This window comes from Heterodontus francisci, chromosome 43 (genome assembly GCF_036365525.1).
Source record: "Heterodontus francisci isolate sHetFra1 chromosome 43, sHetFra1.hap1, whole genome shotgun sequence".
NCBI lineage: Eukaryota > Metazoa > Chordata > Chondrichthyes > Heterodontiformes > Heterodontidae > Heterodontus > Heterodontus francisci.
The window spans coordinates 7,557,313-7,577,892 of NC_090413.1; the positions used below are offsets into that span (position 1 = coordinate 7,557,313).

The following is a 20,580-nucleotide window of genomic DNA, read 5'->3' on the forward strand; positions in this document are numbered from 1 at the left end:
AAGACACTAGTTTGACCTCAGCTGGAGTATTGCGTCCAGTTCTGGGCATCGCACTTTAGGAAAGACATGAGGGCATTGGAGAGTGTACAGAAAAAACTCACAAAAATGGTTGCAGGGATGAGGAACTTCAGTTATGAAGATAGATTGGAGAGGTTAGGACAGTTTTCTTTGTAGAAAAAGGCTGAGAGTTGATTTTATAGAGGTACTCAAAATCATGAGGGGTCTGAACAGAGTAGATAGGGAGAAACTGTTCACACTCATGAAAGGATCAAGAATGAGAGGGCACAGATTTAAAGTAATTGGTAAAAGAAGCAAAAGCAACATGAGGAAAAACTTTTTCATGCAGCGAGTGGTTAAGGTCTGGAATGCGCTGCCGGAATGTGTGATGGAGGCAGGTTCAATTGAAGCACTCAAAAGGGAATTAGACAGTTATATGAAAAGGAAGAATGTGCAGGGTTATGGGGAGAAGGCAGCGAATGACACTAATTGCTCTTTTGGAGAGCCGGTGCGGACACAATGGGCCAAATGGCCTGCTTCTGCGCTGTAACAATTCTGAGATTCTGTAACATGAAAGACAGTGCCCACTTGACCTGCTATTTATAAATGAACCGATATAAACATATAAAGATATGAATAAGTGATTTAACATTTGAAGAGCTGGCGTGGAGAGGGTAATAAATAGATAGGTAAATGATATCAATTAACTTGCTGTTCATAAGTCAAGGCCCTCGATGAGATTTCAGGGTCTGAAGGGACTAAATGTGTCAGACAATCAAACCAGCCAGCATTGGCACTAATTATCGAGCTTTACTTTCTTCAAACTTCAACAAATCTTTAAGTACCGCAAACTATCTGGTTTGACAGAGGTGTTGTTGCCATAAGTCTGACAATGAGAAAAATAGACCCACAATGATCTGGTTTAATATCTCTGTATCACACTCACTGCTTTATCAGGATCCTCCATTGTTACACAGTACACAAAAAAGCATGTGCTCTTCATGTGAAAATACAATTACGGTTCAGTGTGCACTTGCTGTCCTTATTTACATAGCTAGCAGCTAATAATGATCATGGTTCAAGCACGCAGCAGCTTTACAAAATGTACTGGCAGTCTGAATGTGGCAATACAGACACTTCAAAAAAAAAACAATGTGGAATATTCTCACAAAAATTCAATAGAAACTGTATACTACATAGTTTTGGCAATACACAATAGCAGAATATATACAATTCAGTAACAGCCCTGGGATTGTGCCAAATATAACCTCTAAACTACTCACTGGTCATGTGAGCACTCACTCTCAGACATCACGTGACAGATAATCTTTATTTGCTGATGCCACTCATCATGGAACGTATGAGGATAACCACATTCAGACAACTGAGCAAGCTATGACTCTTCCCAGGGACTGAGGTATGACACCAACAATTACATAATGAAATGCACTGAGTGAGCTCAGCGCAGACACACAAACCTGGAGTGTTCAGCACACACTGTAAACCCATCTGGAACCTTGCAATGTGCTTCCAGAGACAGTTATTGCACATACGCATCAGTATCGATTCATGGCAACTAGACTGGAGCCCTATACACTTTCAACCTCCAAATAATAAAGCCTCCTTTTATAAGAATGCATTAGACAGATTTCTCTTACATCTGTCTAAATTTGATTTTGATGATAATTGCACATTAAAGTTCAGAGCATTGCTCTTTCCACAGTCAGTAGGCCATCTTTCAACTCATTAACCCTCTCTTCACAAAATCCAAAACCGCAGTAATTCCCCACTTAGGAGAGCTGGATGCAGCTTCCAGGACATATGCACTGATTGAGCTGGGTTACAGTTCTGCAGGCAGTGACCTCACCAAGCAGCCACTCTGATGGGCTGGGCAGTGAATGCCATCTGGGGACTGTAACTAACTGTATAGTTGTTTCAAGTTTCACACACTGCATATGATAGGTGAGGTGATAACTCTCAATAATACTGGTACTTGCATATGACCTGGCTTAACTCCTAAAGAATAGTGCATTCATGTCCAGCTCAAAGTTAATTAGCACGAAAGCAATGTCAGTCTGCTAGAAATATTGTGACTGTAATGTGGAGTTTGAAAACAGGATAATCGATATATTTGCATTTACCTGTATAGAATTCCCAGGTAACAGAAGAGCAAAAATAAACATACACCTTCTGCATAAAATGGTATACATCACATGAAACCTGCCAGTCCAATCCCAGTGTACAACATCTCAACAACAACAGACGTTATATTAAATGGGCCAAGTATGGACTTCACAGCCAATACCGGAGAGGAAATGAGCCAGTGACAACGCACCAAGCATTGGTCTTTCATCGGAGATAAACATAGCAGCAGTAAAATTAGTGGCAGTCTCTGTATCTGTGGCATGCCCTCCCCTGGGATGTGATTCATGGCAGCAGGCCCAGGTCCCAGGTGCGTGAACCATTAGGCACACTTTCACTCAAGGTAATGAGTTCCTGGGGACAGGATATTAGATGTTGGCAGTGATGGACTCAAATCAGCTCTCAGAACAGAGATGGAAGCATTCTGGAAATTAGCATATTGGAGAGAGTTAAAATGAGTAAGTCTCTGTAAATTGACAGTGGGCCGCACACACCCTCGGGGCACAGTCACCAGTTCCATTTTACATCTTGATGTTGTTTTACACAAATTGAGAGTTGCTGTGCAAAAAGATCAGTCCTAGATAGCTCAGTAATCTCACCAACTTAGCACCTTGTCTTATATGAATATATGCATCATCAAATGTACAGGTACCTCCAGCCAACTTCCACCAGCTAATAAATACATTACGTTGTTATTGAGAAACCAGGAAACAGGTCTATGGAGGAGAGAGTCCTGTGGCAAACAGAAGCCAGGCCAGAGCATCCCATGCCATGCGAACAAAGCTTGTGATGGTCACAGTCCCCCCGCCACTGACTATAGACCCCCAACAGTGAGTGTCAGTGCCTGAACTTTAACACTGACCTCAGTGAGATTTATATTGCCCCTATCACGACAGTAAATTACACCCTCCCACCCCGGCAACTTAACACAGTGAGGATCTCCCTCAGCAGTGGCACAGACTTTAAGATATACAAAACTGTTCTGTTTGTCCTATTTACACCATATTTTCAAAGATGAAAAACAGTCCAATTGAAACAGAAACCTTTTAGTTTTCGATCTGATTTTCAAAGCAGCAATCCTGAAGTGATGAGGGAGTGTTTGCTGTCAACGTGATGGTTATGTTGATACAAGAGGAAACGAAAGCCAAGTGAACCCAAGATGGAGCGACATGAGATTGGCACATTATTCCTGCACACACCCAGATATAAACAGGACACACAGCAGCATGACCATGTGGAATACTCAGGCAATGAGAGCACCAACTCTTTCCATGAAGGAGAGCTTCACTTTATATTTTCAAACACTATCAGTATACATTCCCTAACATTACCCCTGGGCTACTGAGCTTCAACAGGCAAACTTACCCCCTTAAAATGTACATACTGAGGGTTCACATTGCTACCCTCCCATGTTGGGTAAGTGATGTCAGTTCCTACATGCAGAGATTGGAGAGTTTGGGGGTGGGCAGATAATGAAATAGCTTACTGAACTACAGTTTATACACGTGCAACATTGTAGAAACAATTTACAGCAACAGACTACTGGTCAGATATGGCTTGCCTCTTCCTTCAGCCATCTTGTGTCTAAATCCACATCATCGTCACCTTTAACTTATACGCTAAAGAAAAAAATCCTAGGGCGAGTGACCTGTTTTGGATTCCCTCCATCCTTCCCTAACTGGAGGATTACAGTATAATAAAAGAACCATGAATTTTACTACACCTGTGACGTTTTCCTACACTGTGTAGGTGGTGATTTACTGGACTACTGCAGGTGAAACACTGGCCAAAGGGAGATGAGGATGATCCTCGATAGTGTGGTTTGCTTGACTATGATGGGGCCCCATCAATCCAGTGACCTCTTCCTGTGAAATCTCAACTCTAGTACTCAACAGATTTTATAATGGGGGGGGGGGGGGGGGGGAAGCGAGCACGAGGGGGCATTATAAACCCAAACCCATTGGGGGAGGGGCTACACTGCAAACTCCTATTACTAAAATTCATTCATTTAAATAAAAAAACTTTCAGAAAATAAAAAAAAACAAACTTAGATTTCCAATTAGCAACTGAAAAATGGGCCGTAACACTTCCTCATGGATGGAAGGCAAAGACCTGACATCCAGCCCCACAGGGGCCGGGCAAGAACGCCCAACCTGCTCCTTGAACTCCATGGGAGTGTCCAACTTGTCCCAGAATCTCATTGTACTAACTCCTTCGATGATATTACTTGGATGCAGTACATTAACTTCTGTACATTGAGAACGAATGTAAGCAGAACTTGTTTACAGCCCTGGATCTAACTGGGAATGGAAACACATTCTTGCAGGGTTGGAATATTTGGAAATGACAGAAGTGTCCCAGTGGAGCAGGTTGGGCGATCCAACACACAATAAGAACAAGAGCCAATCAGAGTTTTAAAAAAAACAAAAACAAGCTTGTCGAACAAAAATGATCTGAATTGCCTAAAATTAAATAAAGTTTAAAAAGAACTTCAAAGGAAATTTGAATATAGCAGTACATCATTTGATGATGATTTGGACTTCAAACCATGTGAATATTTTGCCAGTTTAAGTGGATGTCCAAGCAGTGAGGGGCTCGAAAAGGGAATTTTCTATCACTGCAATCAGTAAAATGATGGACTCAACCCTTGGTCACAAAGATATCAACTCAGCTAGTGATGGATACTTACTAAATCAGACTGTGCATCACTCATACTGTGTCATCAGTTGGCGCATCAACCAGACACCGCAGTGTGTCAGACACTGCGGCAGTCAGATAATGTGTTCGTCATCACATCAGTCAGATACTGCATCAAAGTCTGCCACCATTCTCTGTGTTTGCTGACAACTAGACAAATCTAGAGAAGAGTCACCTAGCTGGTCACTAAATATATGACTGCTGCACAGTACTGTCATTTCTCTTGCTCAACCTCCAAAGTATCAAAAATAGTAACAACCCATAACTGCCAGGATTCCAGAGAATCTAAATGTACGACATCAACTCCAGGTTAGAGGTGAATGCATCCTACACATCATGGGCTTGATGAGGATTTAGAATAAAGAAAGGATAGATCCCACAAACACCAGGTTCCTATCAACAATTTTTAAATGCTGCCATTATCTTCTGTACTCCATATGGAGTGTGCACAGGGAAAACTGGAGGTCACTCCACCTTGATCAAGCACTATGGAGGAACATGGCTATTTTATGTATTGGGGTCCGGATTTCAGAAAACTTAATCGGCAACACCGGAGAAACTTAATGTTTTCAAAACTGGCCAACTCCAAGTCTATTTCCTTCACGGAAAACTATCAAATCCTGCAACTCAAGTGGTTGATAAAAATCACTCCCCTGCAAAGATCAATTCTTGTTGGAAAATATGAGTGGAATTTAATATTAGACCCAACTCTGAGAAGTAACTAGCAGTTCAAGAAGGTCTCACATACAGTAAGTCTCACTTAGTGGAATGCAGTAGAGTTCCCCATTACACTGTCGTAGAGATGGAGGGTGCCTTATTTGGGCTCTCATTGCACATTATGTGATTTGCCATCTCTGCTTCAAGCTCTAGTGCGGAATTCTGATCTTCCTGTTCGCTGTCGGTGCTCCCATCACTGTCCTTTCCCGAGATCTCCAGCCCTCTGAGGAAATGGCTGTTTCCGTGCGGAATTGGGTACAGTCCCTCCTGAAGGCCACTCACTCCTATGGGGCTTGGTAAGAGATCCTCATCAGATGAGTGAATGGATTCATCATCTGCGACCATGTGATTCACAATATGTATTCCATCAAAGCTCATCGGAGTCTGAAAGGACCCCTGACCTTTGAAAAGCCGGATCTGCATTTAAAACAAACGGACATTAATCCAAAGAGGCAAGCACACCAACAGTTTGAGGTTATATCTAATAAGTTAAACATGTGATAACACATCTGCCCCACAATTCACCTCCCGTCATGTTACAGATTCACAGGCCCTTTGATATCGCATGCAAAGGGCCATTTGACTTTGGTGGGCTTCACATATATTGTGTTCACCTGATGCTCACACAGGTGTACACATTGCAGCACGAGTCACTGTGCTGTGATTAGGAATGGAAACCATCACTTTTTCAGATTTCCTGGCTATTTTGTCATAGAAAGATTTTGGCAAGTTATATTCAAATGTGAGGTTTTAAAGCAAAATGCAGTCACACAAGACTAGGTTTTTAAAAATGCAGAGTCAAAAGACATTTAAAAATGTGAACGTTCCCCAAGACTGTAAACAATGAGTAGTTTGTTAGTCTGCTTCACTCAGCTTGGTGGGAAATCTTGTACACTGGGCTTCGGTTGGTTTGTAAAGTAGGCCTTCCCTCCTCACTACCATCTGAGATAGAAAAGTACTGAGACGTAGTCTGTTCATTATTTTCATATTTTAAAAAAGACAATGTACTGCTTTGATTAAGGGAGTTTGATCATGTCTGTTGTGTACGTTCACACAGCTGAATGATTGGCTCTGGCCTCATCTTACCAAGTGTTTTCTTGGATTTCCTTCAAAAAGATTGGAGGAAAAGTGTGAAAGAAACAAATATTCAGTTCAGCTAACAGGGAGACCCCCATTCTTACATCCCTGTATAGTATATTGCCCAAGTGGATTTCGGGAAGGATGGACACATCCCTAAACACGAGAAACTCAGACTGCTTATGGCACTGTACTTAAGGGAATACTGAAGGGAAAAATCTCAACGTTGCAGCAGGAAATGGGCTGAGTTTTTGCTGTGTGAGAAGGTCAATTGTAGCATCTCTAACTGAGGTCAGATAACTCAACCACTTGCTATATTTTTGCACACCATCTAGGTTAGGTATACTATATAGTTTGCCTTGATTTCAGTACCATATTGACAAGTGTAATTGGACAAAAGGCTACAAATTGGGTCCACGCAAGCATTGCCTCACCAGCTCCAGAGTTTCAGCTATAGACTCGCTCAGAACTTTGTGAAAATTATTTTTAATCATTTAACAGTCAACTCCATAACACCAACTTTAATCCAGCTTTCAGTTGCTGGTGTGCCAACTGTGAAAAGATCCATTCAATTTGCCCACAGAGCAACAAAGTTAGCAGTATAACTTCAGTCTGCCTGCCCAGGTTGGTCTAGGTGGGTAACTGTAATCCAATAAAGTACCTGCTACATAGATCTTCACATAATGCAACTTACAAAGTAGCATGGCAAGGTAACGTAGTAGCAGCCACCTCGGAGGAAGCTTTTTTTTAAATAAAGTTCTCCAATTCACTGCAGCATCACTTCAGATGCCAATGCAAATACTAAGTGCAAAGCTGTCAAAGGTATGGTCTGAAGATAGCCTGAGGGTTGAAGTGCTTCAGTCCATTTTTAAAAATATATTTTTTCATGGGATCTGGGCATTGCTGGCAAGGCCAGCATTTGTTGTCCATCCTTAACTGCCCTTGAGAAGGTGGTGGTGAGCTATCTTTTTGAAGCACTGCAGTCCATGTGGGATAGGTACACCTACAGTGCTGTTAGGGAGGAAGCTCCAGGATTTTGATCCAGCGACAATGAAATAATGGCGATATTGTTCCAAGTTGGGATGGTGTGAGACTTGGAGAACTTGCAGGTGCTGTCCTTGTTCTTCTAGGTGGAAGAGGTCGCAGGTTTGGAAGTTGCTGTTGAAGGAGGTGTGGTGAATTGCTGCAGTGCATCTTGTAGATGGTGCACACTGCTGCCACTGTGCACTGGTGGTGAAGGGAGTGAATGTTGAAGGTGGTGGATGGAGTGCGGATCAAGCGGGCTGCTTTGTCCTGGATGGTGTCGAGCTTCCTAAATGTTGTTGGAGCTGCACCCATCTAGGCAAGTGGAGAGTATTCCATCACATTCCTGATTTGTGTCTTGTAAATAGTGGACAGGCGATGGGGAGTCAAGAGGTGCGTTACTATGACAAGGCAAAGTGGTTCTGACATGCAGGTCCATATGGAACTCATGCTTCTGGTACCCCTGATCGATAGTGATCTGGTAAGCAATACCCCTGGTCTAGAGGGATCTGGTGATCAGTACTCCAGTTCAAATGGATTCGGTAGGTCTGGTTGAAAGTTGCAAGTAGCGAGACCCTGAGGGTAGGCCGCCGTCCCATTAAATGCACATCCTCTGCCGCGTGGGAACTAAATACATGAAGAGCAAGAGGATAACTAAGGATAGAGTAGGACCTATTAAAGACCAAAAGGTTAACCTTTGTGCAGAGGCGAAAGACTGCGGGCATGGTTCTCAATGAATAGTTTGCGTCTGCCTTCACAAAAGCGGAAAACAAAGCAGACATTGTAGTTAAGGAGCATGAAATATTGTATGGGATATACAGTGAGGGGGAAAATATTAATGGGTTTAGCATCTTTAAAAGTGGATAAATTGCCAGATCTAGATGAAAAGCATCCCAGGCTAAGAAAACCAGCGAGGAAATAGTGGAGGCTCTGACCATTTTCCAATCGACTCTGGCTACAGGCATGGTGTCAGTGGACTGGAGGACTACTAATATTGAGATGCAGAGGGATCTGGGTGTCCTAGTGCATAAATCGCAAAAGGTTAGTATGCAGGTACAGCTCGTAATTAGGAAAGCTAGTAGAATGTTATCATTTGTCGTGAGGGGAATTGAATACAAAAGTAGGGAGGTTATGCTTCAGCTATACAGGGCATTGGTGAGACCACATCTGGAATACTGTGTACAGTATTGATCTCCTTATTTAAGGAAGGATGTAATTGCATTGGAGGCAGTACAGAGAAGATTTACTAGACTAATACCTGGAATGGGTGGGCTGTCTTATGAGGAAAGATTGAACAGGCTAGGCTTGTATCCACGGAATTTAGAAGAGTAAGAGGTGACTTCATTGAAACATACAAGATCCTGAGGGATCGTGACAGGGTGGATGTGCAAAGGATGTTTCCCCTTGTGGGAGAATCTCAAACTAGGGATCACTGTTTAAAAATAAGGGGTCGCCCATTTAAGACAGAGATGAGAAATTTTTTCTCTGAGGGTTGAGAGTCTTTGGAATTCTCTTCCTCAAAAGGCAGTGGAAACAGAGTCTATGAATATTTTTAAGACAAAGGTAGATAGATTCTTGATAAGCAAGGGGGGTAAAAGGTTATCGGAGGTAGGTGGAAATTTGGAGTAATCAGTTCAGCCATGAACTCATCGAATGGCGGAGCAGGCTTGAGGGGTCGAGTGGCCTACTCCTGCTCCTAATTCATATGTGCGTATGCAAATTACAGGCCAGTCAGCCAAACCTTGGCAATGAGCAAACTATTGGGAAAAAATTCTGAGGAACAGTTTAATCATCACTTAGGAAGGCAAAAATTAATCAAGATCAGTCAGCATGGATTTGTTAGGAATTACTATCTCACCAACTTGATTGATTTTTTTTTAAAAGGAGGCAACAAGGAGGGCCAATGAGGGCAGTGCATTTGATGTAGTCTTCATGGATTTTAGTAAGGCTTTTGACAAGATCCCATATGGCAGACTGGCCAGAAAATTAAAAGCCCATGGGATCCAATGGAAAGTGGCAAGTTGGATCCAAAATTGCCTCAGAGGCAGGAAGCAAAGGGTAATGGTTAACAGGTGTTTGTGACTGGAAGGCTGTTTCCAGTGGGGTTCAGCAGAGCTCAGTACTAGGTCCCTTGTTTTTTTGCAGTGTATATCAATGATTTAGACTTTAAATGTAGTGAGCACAATTAAGAAGTTTGCAGACGATACAAAAATTGGTCATGTGGCTGATAGAGAGGAAGAAAGCTATTGACTCCAGGAAGATATCAGGTGGGCAGAAAAGTGGCAAATGGAATTCAATTTGAAGAAGTGAGAGGTAATGCATTTGGGCAGGGCAAACAAGGCCAGGGAATAAACAATAAATGGTAAGATTCTGAGAAGTATAGGAACATTGAGTATGTTTAAACCAGAGATTGACAGATTTCTAAATACAAATGACATAAGGGGGTATGAGGACAGTGTGGGAAAAAGGCATTGAAGTGGATGATCAGCCACTGAATGGCGGGGCAGGCTCGATGGGCTAAATGGCCTACTCCTGCTCCTATGTTCCTATCTTTACACAGAGGGTTGTGAATCTTTGGAATTCTCTACCCCAGAGGGCTGTGGAAGCCCAATCATTTCGAGGGACCTTTGGGTGCACTGGAGAGGGTACAGAGGAGATTTATGAGGATGTTGCCAGGACTAGAAAATTTATGCCATGAGGAAATGTTGCATTGGCTGGTGGTGTTTTCTTTGGAAGAGGAAGCTGAGAGGAGACTTAATTGAGGTAATATAATGAGGGTTCTAGACAGAGTGGATAGGAGGGATCTACTTCCCTTAGCAAAGAGGTCAATAACCACAGGGCATAGATTTAAAGTAATTGGGACAAGGATTAGAGGGGATAGAGAAGAAATTCAGAGGATGGCGGAGGTCTGGAAGTCTGAAATCACTGCCTGTAAGGATGGTAGAGGCAGAAATCCTCATTGCATTTAAAAAGTATGGGATATGCACTTGAAATGCCGTAACTTCCAGGGCCAAAGACTATGAGCTAGAAAGTGGGATTAGGCTGGATAGCTCTTTATCAACCAACAAACACGATGGGACAAATGGCCTCCTTCTGTTTCGTAAATTTCTAAGATTGTATGATGTTTCGCCGGCACCCCCGGCCTACCAGGACCTGGCGACGCCGGCACCCCCGGCCTACCAGGACCTGGCGACGCCGGCACCCCCGGCCTACCAGGACCTGGCGACGCCGGCACCCCCGGCCTACCAGGACCTGGCGACGCCGGCACCCCCGGCCTACCAGGACCTGGCGACGCCGGCACCCCCGGCCTACCAGGACCTGGGAACTGGTGATTTTGGACAAAATGTGCACACAAGCACTTGTTGTGAAGCTGAGCTGGCTGCTGCTGAAACATACCTGTCGTAAAACCAGGGGTGGTTTCTGCAGTAAGAGCAGAGTTGATTTTTCAATATAATTGAGCTGCGATATTCTAACAAGCCAAAACCCTGTAGACTCCTTTTATCTAGCCATTGTTTTCTCTCCTCCTGAAGGTGCTGGGGAAGTGCAGGTTTAAGGAAGGTACCCTTGCCAGTACCCCAAGTACTGGTCATCACAGCTTAGTCCAGACCCTTTCTTCACCAGCCAGAGCCATACACTGCCAAGCAGGGAGCTTTGGATAGTGATCACAAACAGGAAGTGTCAGATTCCCCCTCTCTGACCCTGAGGCTGTGACGTCAACTTTAACACCCTTTCCCAAAGACCAGCTAACTCAACACTGAGCCGAAATTAAACTAGACAGCTTTGCATTTGATGGATTCAGCTTACTCTGCCATGAGGAGAGCTGTCATTTTTATTTAGACGAGAAAGTACAGCCTGGTATAGGCATTCCTTTCGGTTGAATAAGGCTGTGACACAGTGCTGTACGTACAGCTTAATCCACTAGATAAAAGCAGCAGATCCAATGAGTACTTGACGTCTTGCAGCTTAGAGTCAACTCTATAAGCAATTTTGCAATGTACTTTATTCTTAAGATGGGGTTAGAACAGGTTTGCAATACCTGTGGCTAACAACATTAGCCTATTACAGCTGGTTGCAACCCAGGTAGCCCCCAGTGACGTGGCTCTCCTCCCCACTGCGCAGCCAGGCGGCCCACTTCAACCCACCAAAAATTCTTTCTGCACAAGTAACACTTTTCCAGTTTGAAAACAAAGTCGGTGAGAAATAGTGAACTGTTTTGTGCTGCAGACAGTGTTGAAACAGCGAAACGTTTCAGTTTGGACCTTTTTAAGTGATAGAGGGGTCACTTTCATTTTTCATGTGAGCTGCAGTGGAGCCTGCGTCCCAAAGATGAAAGTCTGTCTGCTAACCCACTGCATCACCTGACAGCACACTATCCAAGACAACAGTGCGTAGAGTATTTCATAGATGGTAAGCATGGAAACTAGCTGCACCTAGAACACTGAAGGTTGCTGGCTGCTTGACTGGAATAGAGAGCAACACAGTCAATGTGTTCAGTAAGGTATGGTTTAAGTTTCGAGGTGTAGTTACCAGGATTTTCTTTGATGGTAACAGCGATGAGATTCCGCAAGCTGCACCTCTCCCTGTGAGCTCTGAGACTAGAAACCTCACAGCGCTGCTCAACGCTATCGCATCACACCACAGACTCCTACACTTCACCACAACCACTCGAAATCTGACTGCCGTGTGGGGAGAGTGCCCGTAACAAACTCTCAGTCTGAATAAACCTCAGAGCTCTTCAGCATAGCGTGCAAAGGGGGGGGGGGGGAAGGTGAGGGGGTAACGAGAGAATGTGTCTTGGGGGACAGCGAAGACAGATACAGGCTCCATTAGCACTACATGGATATGAGCTATAACACTGGACATCAACTAATTCAAAAAGAACTTACAAACCATTATGGACAGTTGAAGACCCTCTGCTTCATCCAGCCTGTCGTATACAATTGTTTAGTTTAGTTTAGAGATACAGCACTGAAACAGGCCCTTCGGCCCACCGAGTCTGTGCGACCATCAACCACCCATTTATACTAATCCTACGCTAATCCCATATTCCTACCACATCCCCACCTGTCCCTATATTTCCCTACCACCTACCTATACTAGGGGCAATTTATAATGGCCAATTAACCGATCAACCTGCAAGTCTTTGGCATGTGGGAGGAAACTGGAGCACCCAGAGGAAACCCACGCAGACACGGGGAGAACTTGCAAACTCTACACAGGCAGTACCCAGAATTGAACCCGGGTTGCTGGAGCTGTGATACCTTGTCCATTATAATATATACACTATCCACCCCACCCAAAACCAAGTGATTTCCTGAGAGAGGCAAAAAAAAAAAAAACAGGTTAAAAACCCAGGCCAACTAGGGTGGGGTGGGGGTTGGTGAAGAAAATCTGGGATAGTCCTCTTCAAGCCATCTAGGTGATGGTAACTAGTCCAGGAAATCACTCTGGCCCTGAATTCTCAGCAGCACCTATCTTTTATAAGAAGTGAAATCTGCCCCAGTCAGAAACAGGTCCAGCTCACAAATGAAGGAATTCAATTAATCAGTGTCCACCGCATAAGATAGCAGCTTGCTCCAGAGGTTCACTATTCCCTAAGAAAAGAACCACCTCCTCACATCTGACCTAGATCTGGCCTTTCACAACTTAAAATTGCAACTCCTGGTCTTCTCTAATCTATTAAATTGCATTTATGTAGCACCTTTAATGTAGTAAAGCATCCTAAGGCACTTAACAGGAACATTACCAAGCAAAATCTGACACTGAGTCACTGAAGGAGATATTGGACAGGTGATCATAAGAACTAGGAGCAGGAGTAGGCCGTCCGGCCCCTCGAGCCTGCTCCGCCATTCAATAAGATCATGGCTGATCTTTTCGTGGACTCAGATCCACTTACCCGCGCTCTCACCGTATCCCTTAATTCCTTTATTGTTCAAAAAGATATCTACCTTAGCTTTAAAAACGTTTACTGAAGAAGCGTCAACTACTTCACTGGGCAAGGAATTCCATAGATTAACAACCCTCTGGGTGAAGAAGTTCCTTCTTAATTCAGTCCTAAATCTGCTCCCTCTAATCTTGAGGCTATGCCCTCTTGTCCTAGCTTCACCTGCCAGTGGAAACATCCTCTCTACTTGTATCTTATCTATTCCCTTCATAATTTTATATGTTTCTATAAGATCCCCCCTCATTCTTCTGAATTCCAATGAATATAGTCCCAATCTACTCAGTCTCTCCTCATAAACCAACCCCCTCAACTCCGGAATCAACCTAGTGAACCTCCTCTGCACCCTCTCCAGTGCCAGTATATCCTTTCTCAAGTAAGGAGACCAAAACTGCACACAGTACTCCAGGTGCGGCCTCACCAGTACCTTATAGAGCTGCAACATAACCTCTCTGCTTTTAAACTCAATCCCTTTAGCAAAGAAGGACAAAATTCCATTTGCCTTCCTAATTACTTGCTGTACCTGCAGACCAACCTTCTGCGATTCATGCACAAGGACACCTAGGTCCGTCTGCATAGCAGCATGCTGCAACTTTTTACCATTCAAGTAATAATCCTTTTTACTGTTACTCCTACCGAAATGAATGACTTCACATTTATCAACATTGTATTCCATCTGCCAGACCTTTGCCCACTCACTCAATGTATCGATGTTCCTCTGCGAAGTTTCACAGTCATCTGCACACTTTGCTCTGCCACTCATCTTAGTGTCATCTGCAAACTTTGACAACCTACACGTGGTCCCCAACTCCAAATCATCTATACAAATTGTAAATATTGCGGTCCCAACACCGATCCCTGAGGCACACCACTAGTGACTGATTGCCAACCAGAATAGCACTTATTTATCCCCACTCTCTGCTTCCTGTTAGTCAACCAATCCTCTATCCATGCTAATACTTTACCCCTAACGCCATGCATCCTTAACTTATGCAGCAGCCTCTTGTGTGGCACCTTGTCGAATGCCTTTTGGAAATCCAGGTACACCACATCTACTGGGTCCCCACTGTCCACCTTGCTTGTAATGTCATCATAGAATTCCAAAAGATTTGTCAAGCATGACCTGCCCTTCATGAACCCATGCTGCGTCTGCCCAACGGGACAATTTCTATCGAGATGCCCTGCTATTTCTTCCTTGATAATAGACTCAAGCATCTTCCCCACTACAGAGGTTAAGCTAACTGGTCGATAATTCCCCATCTTTTGTCTACCTCCCTTTGTAAACAGTGGCGTCACATCTGCTGTTTTCCAATCTGCTGGGACTACCCCAGAGTCCAGTGAATTTTGGAAAATTACTGCCAGTGCACCTGCTATTTCTCCCGCCATCTCTTTTAGTACCCTGGGATGCATTCCATCAGGGCCAGGAGACTTATCAATCCTTAGCTCCATTAGCTTGCCCAACACTACCTCTTCCGTAATAATGATTGTTCCCAGGTCCTCACCTACGTTCGTCTCTTTGTCAATTACTGGCATGTTATTAATGTCCTCCACTGTGAAGACCGATACAAAATACCTGTTCAATGCCTCAGCCATTTCATCATATCCCATAACTAAATTCCCCTTCTCATCCTCTAAAGGACCAACGTTTACTTTAGCCACTCTTTTTCGTTTTATATATTTATAGAAACGTTTGCTATCTGTCTTTATATTCTGTGCTAGTTTTTTCTCATGTTCTATCTTACTTTTCTTTATAGCTCTTTTTGTGGCTTTCTGTTGACCTTTAAAGTTTTCCCAATATTCTAGTTTCATGCTGTTTTTGGCCACTTTGTATGCCTTCTCTTTCAATTTGATAGCCTCCCTTATTTCTTTAGACACCCAAGGCAGATAACCCCTTTTCTTCCAGTCCTTCCTTTTCACTGGAATATACTTTTGCTGAGCACTTTGAAAAATTGCTTTGAATGTCCTCCACTGCTCGTCAACTGTCCCACCATAAAATCTTTGTTTCCAGTCTACTTTAGCCAAGTCCTCCCTCATTCTATTGTAGTCCCCCTTGTTCAAGCGCAGGACCCTGGTATTGGATTTTATCTTCACACTCTCCATCTGTATTCTAAATTCAACCATACTGTGATCACTCCTTCCAAGAGGATCCCTAACTATGAGGTCATTAATTATTCCTGTCTCATTACACAGGACTAGATCTAGGATAGCTTGCTCCCTTGTCGGTTCCATTACATACTGTTCAAGAAAACTATCACGGATACACTCAACGAACTCCTCCTCAAGGCTACCCTGACTGAGCTGGTTCGACCAATCTCCATGTAGATTAAAATCCCCCATGATAATTGCCGTACCATTTTTACAGGCATTAGTTATTTATTTGTTTACTGCCCGCCCCAATGTGAAAGCATGGTCAAAGAGCTAGGGTTTGAAGAGCTTCTCAAAGGAGGAGAAAGGGCTGGTGATGTAGAGATTCAGGGAGAGAATTCCAGAGTTAGGATTGAGGCAGCTGAAGGAAGGGCTGCTAATGGTGGAGCGAAGAAAATCAGGGATGGGCAAAAGGCCAGAATTGAAGGAGCATGGAAGGTTGTAGGGCTGGATGTGACTGTAACCTTGGTGTTGCATTTGACCACGAGATGAGCTTCCGATCATGTATCTGTGCCAATGCCAAGATCATCCACTTCTACCTCCGTAATATCGTTGCAGGGATTGGGAGCCAATGTAGGTTAGCGAGCACAGAGCCTGGTGAGTCAACTGGACTTGGTGCAAGTTAGGATACAGGCAGAAGAATTTTGGATGAGCTGAAGTTTACGGAGGGTAGAAGATGGGTGGGCGGCCGGCCAAAAGAGCATTGGAATAGTCAAATTTAGAGATAACAAAGGCATGGACGAGACTTTCAGCAGCAAGTGAGCTGAGGCAGGGGCTGAGTTGGGCAAAGCTGTGGAGGGGGAAGTAAGTGGTCTTGGTAACAGAAAGGATATGGGGTTGGAAGCTCATCCAGGGGTCAAACAGAATGTTAAATTTGCTAACAGCCTGGTGCAGCCTCAGACAGTGGTCAGGGAGAGGGATGTAGTCAGTGGTTAGGGGACAGAGTTTGCGACAAGTATTGAAGACAATGACTTTGTTCTTCGTAATAGTTAAATGGAGAAAATGTTTGCTCATCCAATACTGGATGTTGGCCAAATAGTGAGACAAATCAGGGATAGTGGAGGGTCGAGATGGGTGGTGGTGAAGTAGAGGTGAATGTAGTCAGTGTAGAACTGGAACCTGACCTTGTATTTTTGGATGATGTCGAAGGGCAGCATGTCGATGAGAAACAGGAGGGGGCCACGTATAGATCCGTACAAGAGTGGGAAGAGAAGGCATTGCAGGAGATTCTCTGGCTGTGACTGGATTAAGAATAGTGTAGTGCCTTTCATGACCTTGACATCCCACAGAGCTGTCCCACAGGACAGGAATGTAACCAGGCAAGGGCCGTCTCACCCGGTTAGACAACTGAGGAGAGGCGCTGGAGGATGGAGTGGTCACCCATGTCGAAGGCTGCAAACAGAGAAAGATGAGAGTAATAATTTACCATAGTCACGGTAACATAGGAGGTCATTTGTGACTTTGACAAGAACTGTTGCAGGGATGTGGTGGGGTAGAAACCAGATAGGTGCGGTTCAAACATGAAGTTGCGGGAAAGATGACACGGCTTTGTGAGGCGCCAATGCATTTAAGAACTCAAGGAGGTTAGTTTGTAAGGACAGAGGGACCAAGGGTGGTCTTTTGGAGGGTGGGGGAGGGGGGGGTGGTGATGATGGCAGATTTGAAGGGGAAGGGGACAGGAGTGGTCAGCAGTTTGGTGGGAATTGGGTCTAGGGAGCAGGAAGTGGATCTCTTGGACAAGATAAGCTCAGTGAGGGCATGAGGGGAGATAGGAGAGAAACTAACGAAAGATGTGTTAGAACAGGGAGGCGATGCTGAGGGAAATTTGGACTGGTGGACTGGGAAAAGGGAGGAAAGCAGCATAGAACATAGAACAGTACAGCACAGTACAGGCCCTTCGGCCCACGATGTTGTGCCGACCCTTTAACCTACTCTAAGATCAAACTACCTGTATACCCTTCATTCTACTATCATCCATGTACCTATCCAAGAGTCGCTTAAATGTCCCTAATGTATCTGCTTCTACCACCACCGCTGGCAGTGCATTCCACGCACCCACCACTCTCTGTGTAAAGAACCTACCTCTGACATCTCCCCAAAACCTTCCTCCAATCACCTTAAAATTATGCCCCCTGGTGATAGCCCTTTCAAACCTGGGAAAAAGTCTCTGGCTATCCACTCTATCTATGCCTCTCATCATCTTGTACCCCTCTATCAAGTCACCTCTCATCCTTCTTCGCTCCAATGAGAAAAGCCCTAGCTCCCTCAACCTTTCTTCATAAGACATGCCCTCCAGTCCAGGCAGCATTCCTGGTGAATCTCCTCTGCACCCACTCTAAAGCTTCCACATCCTTCCTATAATGAGGCGACCAGAACTGAACACAATATTCCAAGCGTGGTCTAACCAGGGCTTTATAGAGCTGCAGCATAACCTCGCGGCTCTTAAACTCAATCCCCCTGTTAGTGAAAGCCAACACCCCATACGCTTTCTTAACAACCCTATCAACTTGGGTGGCAACTTTGAGGGATCTATGGACGTGGACCCCAAGATCCCTCTGTTCCTCCACATTGCCCAGAATCCTGTCTTTAAGCCTGCATTCTGCATTCAAATTCGACCTTCCAAAATGAATCACTTCACATTTTTCCACTTCACACTTTTCCAGGTTGAACTCCATCTGCCACTTCTCAGCCCAGCTCTGCATCCTGTCAATGTCCCGTTGCTACCTACAACAGCCCTCCACACTATCCACAACTCCAGCAACCTTCATGTCATCGGCAAACTTGCTAACCCAGCCTTCCACTTCCTCATCCAAGTCATTTATAAAAATCACAAAGAGCAGAGGTCCCAGAACAGATCCCTGCGGAACACCACTGGTCACCGAGCTCCAGGCTGAATACTTTCCATCTACTACCACCCTTCTATGGGCCAGCCAATTCTGTATCCAGACAGCCAAATTTCCCTGTATCCCATGCCTCCTTACTTTCTGAATAAGCCTACCATGGGGAACCTTATCAAATGCCTTGCTAAAATCCATATACACCACATCCACTGCAGAGGAGGTTTTTAAAAAAAAATTTGTTCATTGGATGTGAGCGTCATGGGAAGGCCAGCATTTATTGGCCAACCCTAGCTGCCCATGAAAAAAAGCTGCCTTCTTAAACCGCTAGTCCATGTGTTGTAGGTACACCTACAGTGCTGTTTGGCAGGGGGCTCCAGGCCTTTGACCCAGTAGCAGTGAAGGAACAGTGAAGGATTTTCAACACAGGATAGCGTGCAACTTGGAAGGGAACTTGCGGGTAGTGGTGCTCCCATGTGTCTGCTGCCCTCGTCATTCTAGGTGGTAGAGATCATGGATTTGGAAGGTGAGAAGAAGCCTTGGCGTGTTGATGCAGTACATCTTGTAGGTAGTACATACTGTGCTCCAGTGGTGGAGGAAATGAATGTTTAAGGCGATGGATGGGGTGCCGATGAAGTGGGCAGCTTTATCCTGGATGGTGTCAAGCTTTATGAGTATTATTGCAGCCGTACTCATCCAGGCGAGTGGAGAGTATTACATCACAGTCCTGACTTGTGCCTTATCGATGGTGAACAGGCTTTGGGGAGTTAGGAGGTGAGTTGCTCACCACAGGATCCCCAGCCTCTGACCTGCTCTTTTAGCCACAGTATTAATATGACTGGTCCAGTTAAATTATTGGTCAATGGTAACCCCCCCCAGAATGTTGATGGTGGGGGATTCAGTGATGGTATTGCATTGGGTGATGGTAAGATTGGTCAGAAATGGCCATTGCCTGGTATTTGTGTGGCATAAATGTTACTTGCCACTTATCAGCCCAAGCCTGGATATTGTCCAGATCTTGCTGTATGCAGGTATGGACTGCTTCATTTTCTGAGGAGTTTTGAATGGTACTGAGCATTGTGCAATCTTCAGCGAATATGCCCACTTCTGACCTTATGAAGGTCATTGATTGAAGCAGCAGCTGAAGATGGTTGGGCTAGGACACTGCTCTGAGGAACTCCTGCAGCAATGTCCGAGGGCTGAGATGATTGGTCTCCAACAACCACAACCATCTTCCTTTGTGCTAGGTATGACTCCAACCAGTGGAGCGTTTTCCCTCGATTCCTGTCGACTTCAATTTTGCCACGACTCCTTGATGCCATACTTGGTGAAAGGCTGTCTTGAAATCAAGGGCAATCACTCTAACCTCACCTCTGGAATTCAGGTCTTTGGCCCTTGTTTGAACTAAGACTGTAATGAAATCTGGAACTGAGTGGCCCAGGCAGAACCCAAAGTGAGCAGGTTATTTTGCTTAGTAAGTGCCGCCTGATGGCACCGTCAACGACACCTAGAGTCATAGAGAGATACAGCACTGAAACAGGCCCTTCAGCCCACCGAGTCTGTGCCGACCATCAACCACCCATTTATACTAATCCTACATTAATCCCATATTCCCTTGCACCTACCTACACTAGGGGCAATTTACAATGGCCAATTTACCCATCAACCTGCAAGTCTTTGGTGGTGGGAGGAAACCGAAGCACCCGGTGGAAACCCACACAGTCACAGGGAGAACTTGCAAACTCCGCACAGGCAGTACCCGGGTCGCTGGAGCTGTGAGGCTGTGAAGCTGTGGTGCTAACCACTGTGCCTGACACCTTCTGTCGCTTTGCTGATGATTGAGTAGAGCGATGGAGCAGTAATTGGTCCTTTTGGATTTGTCCTGCTTTTTGTGGACAGGACACACCTAGGCAATTTTCCACTCACCTCCTGCCTCCCCACCATCTACAAGGAACAAGTCAGGAATGTGATGGAATACTCTCCACTTGTCTGGATGGGTGCAGC

At 44.7% G+C, this 20,580-nt stretch overlaps 1 protein-coding gene across 10 annotated transcripts in view; it reads right to left on the minus strand.

Annotated features, from left to right (window-relative positions):
* Window positions 1-846: 846 nt before the first annotated feature.
* The window catches only part of LOC137355582 (EVI5-like protein), a 335,643-nt gene continuing 315,909 nt past the window's right edge, over window positions 847-20,580 (minus strand). For all 10 annotated transcript variants that reach the window (XM_068020857.1, XM_068020856.1, XM_068020855.1 and 7 more), the window contains one exon: window positions 847-5,970. In XM_068020857.1, coding sequence (XP_067876958.1) covers window positions 5,623-5,970 — 348 coding nt within the window. In that variant the 3' untranslated portion in view covers window positions 847-5,622. The remainder of the gene's footprint in view (window positions 5,971-20,580) is intronic.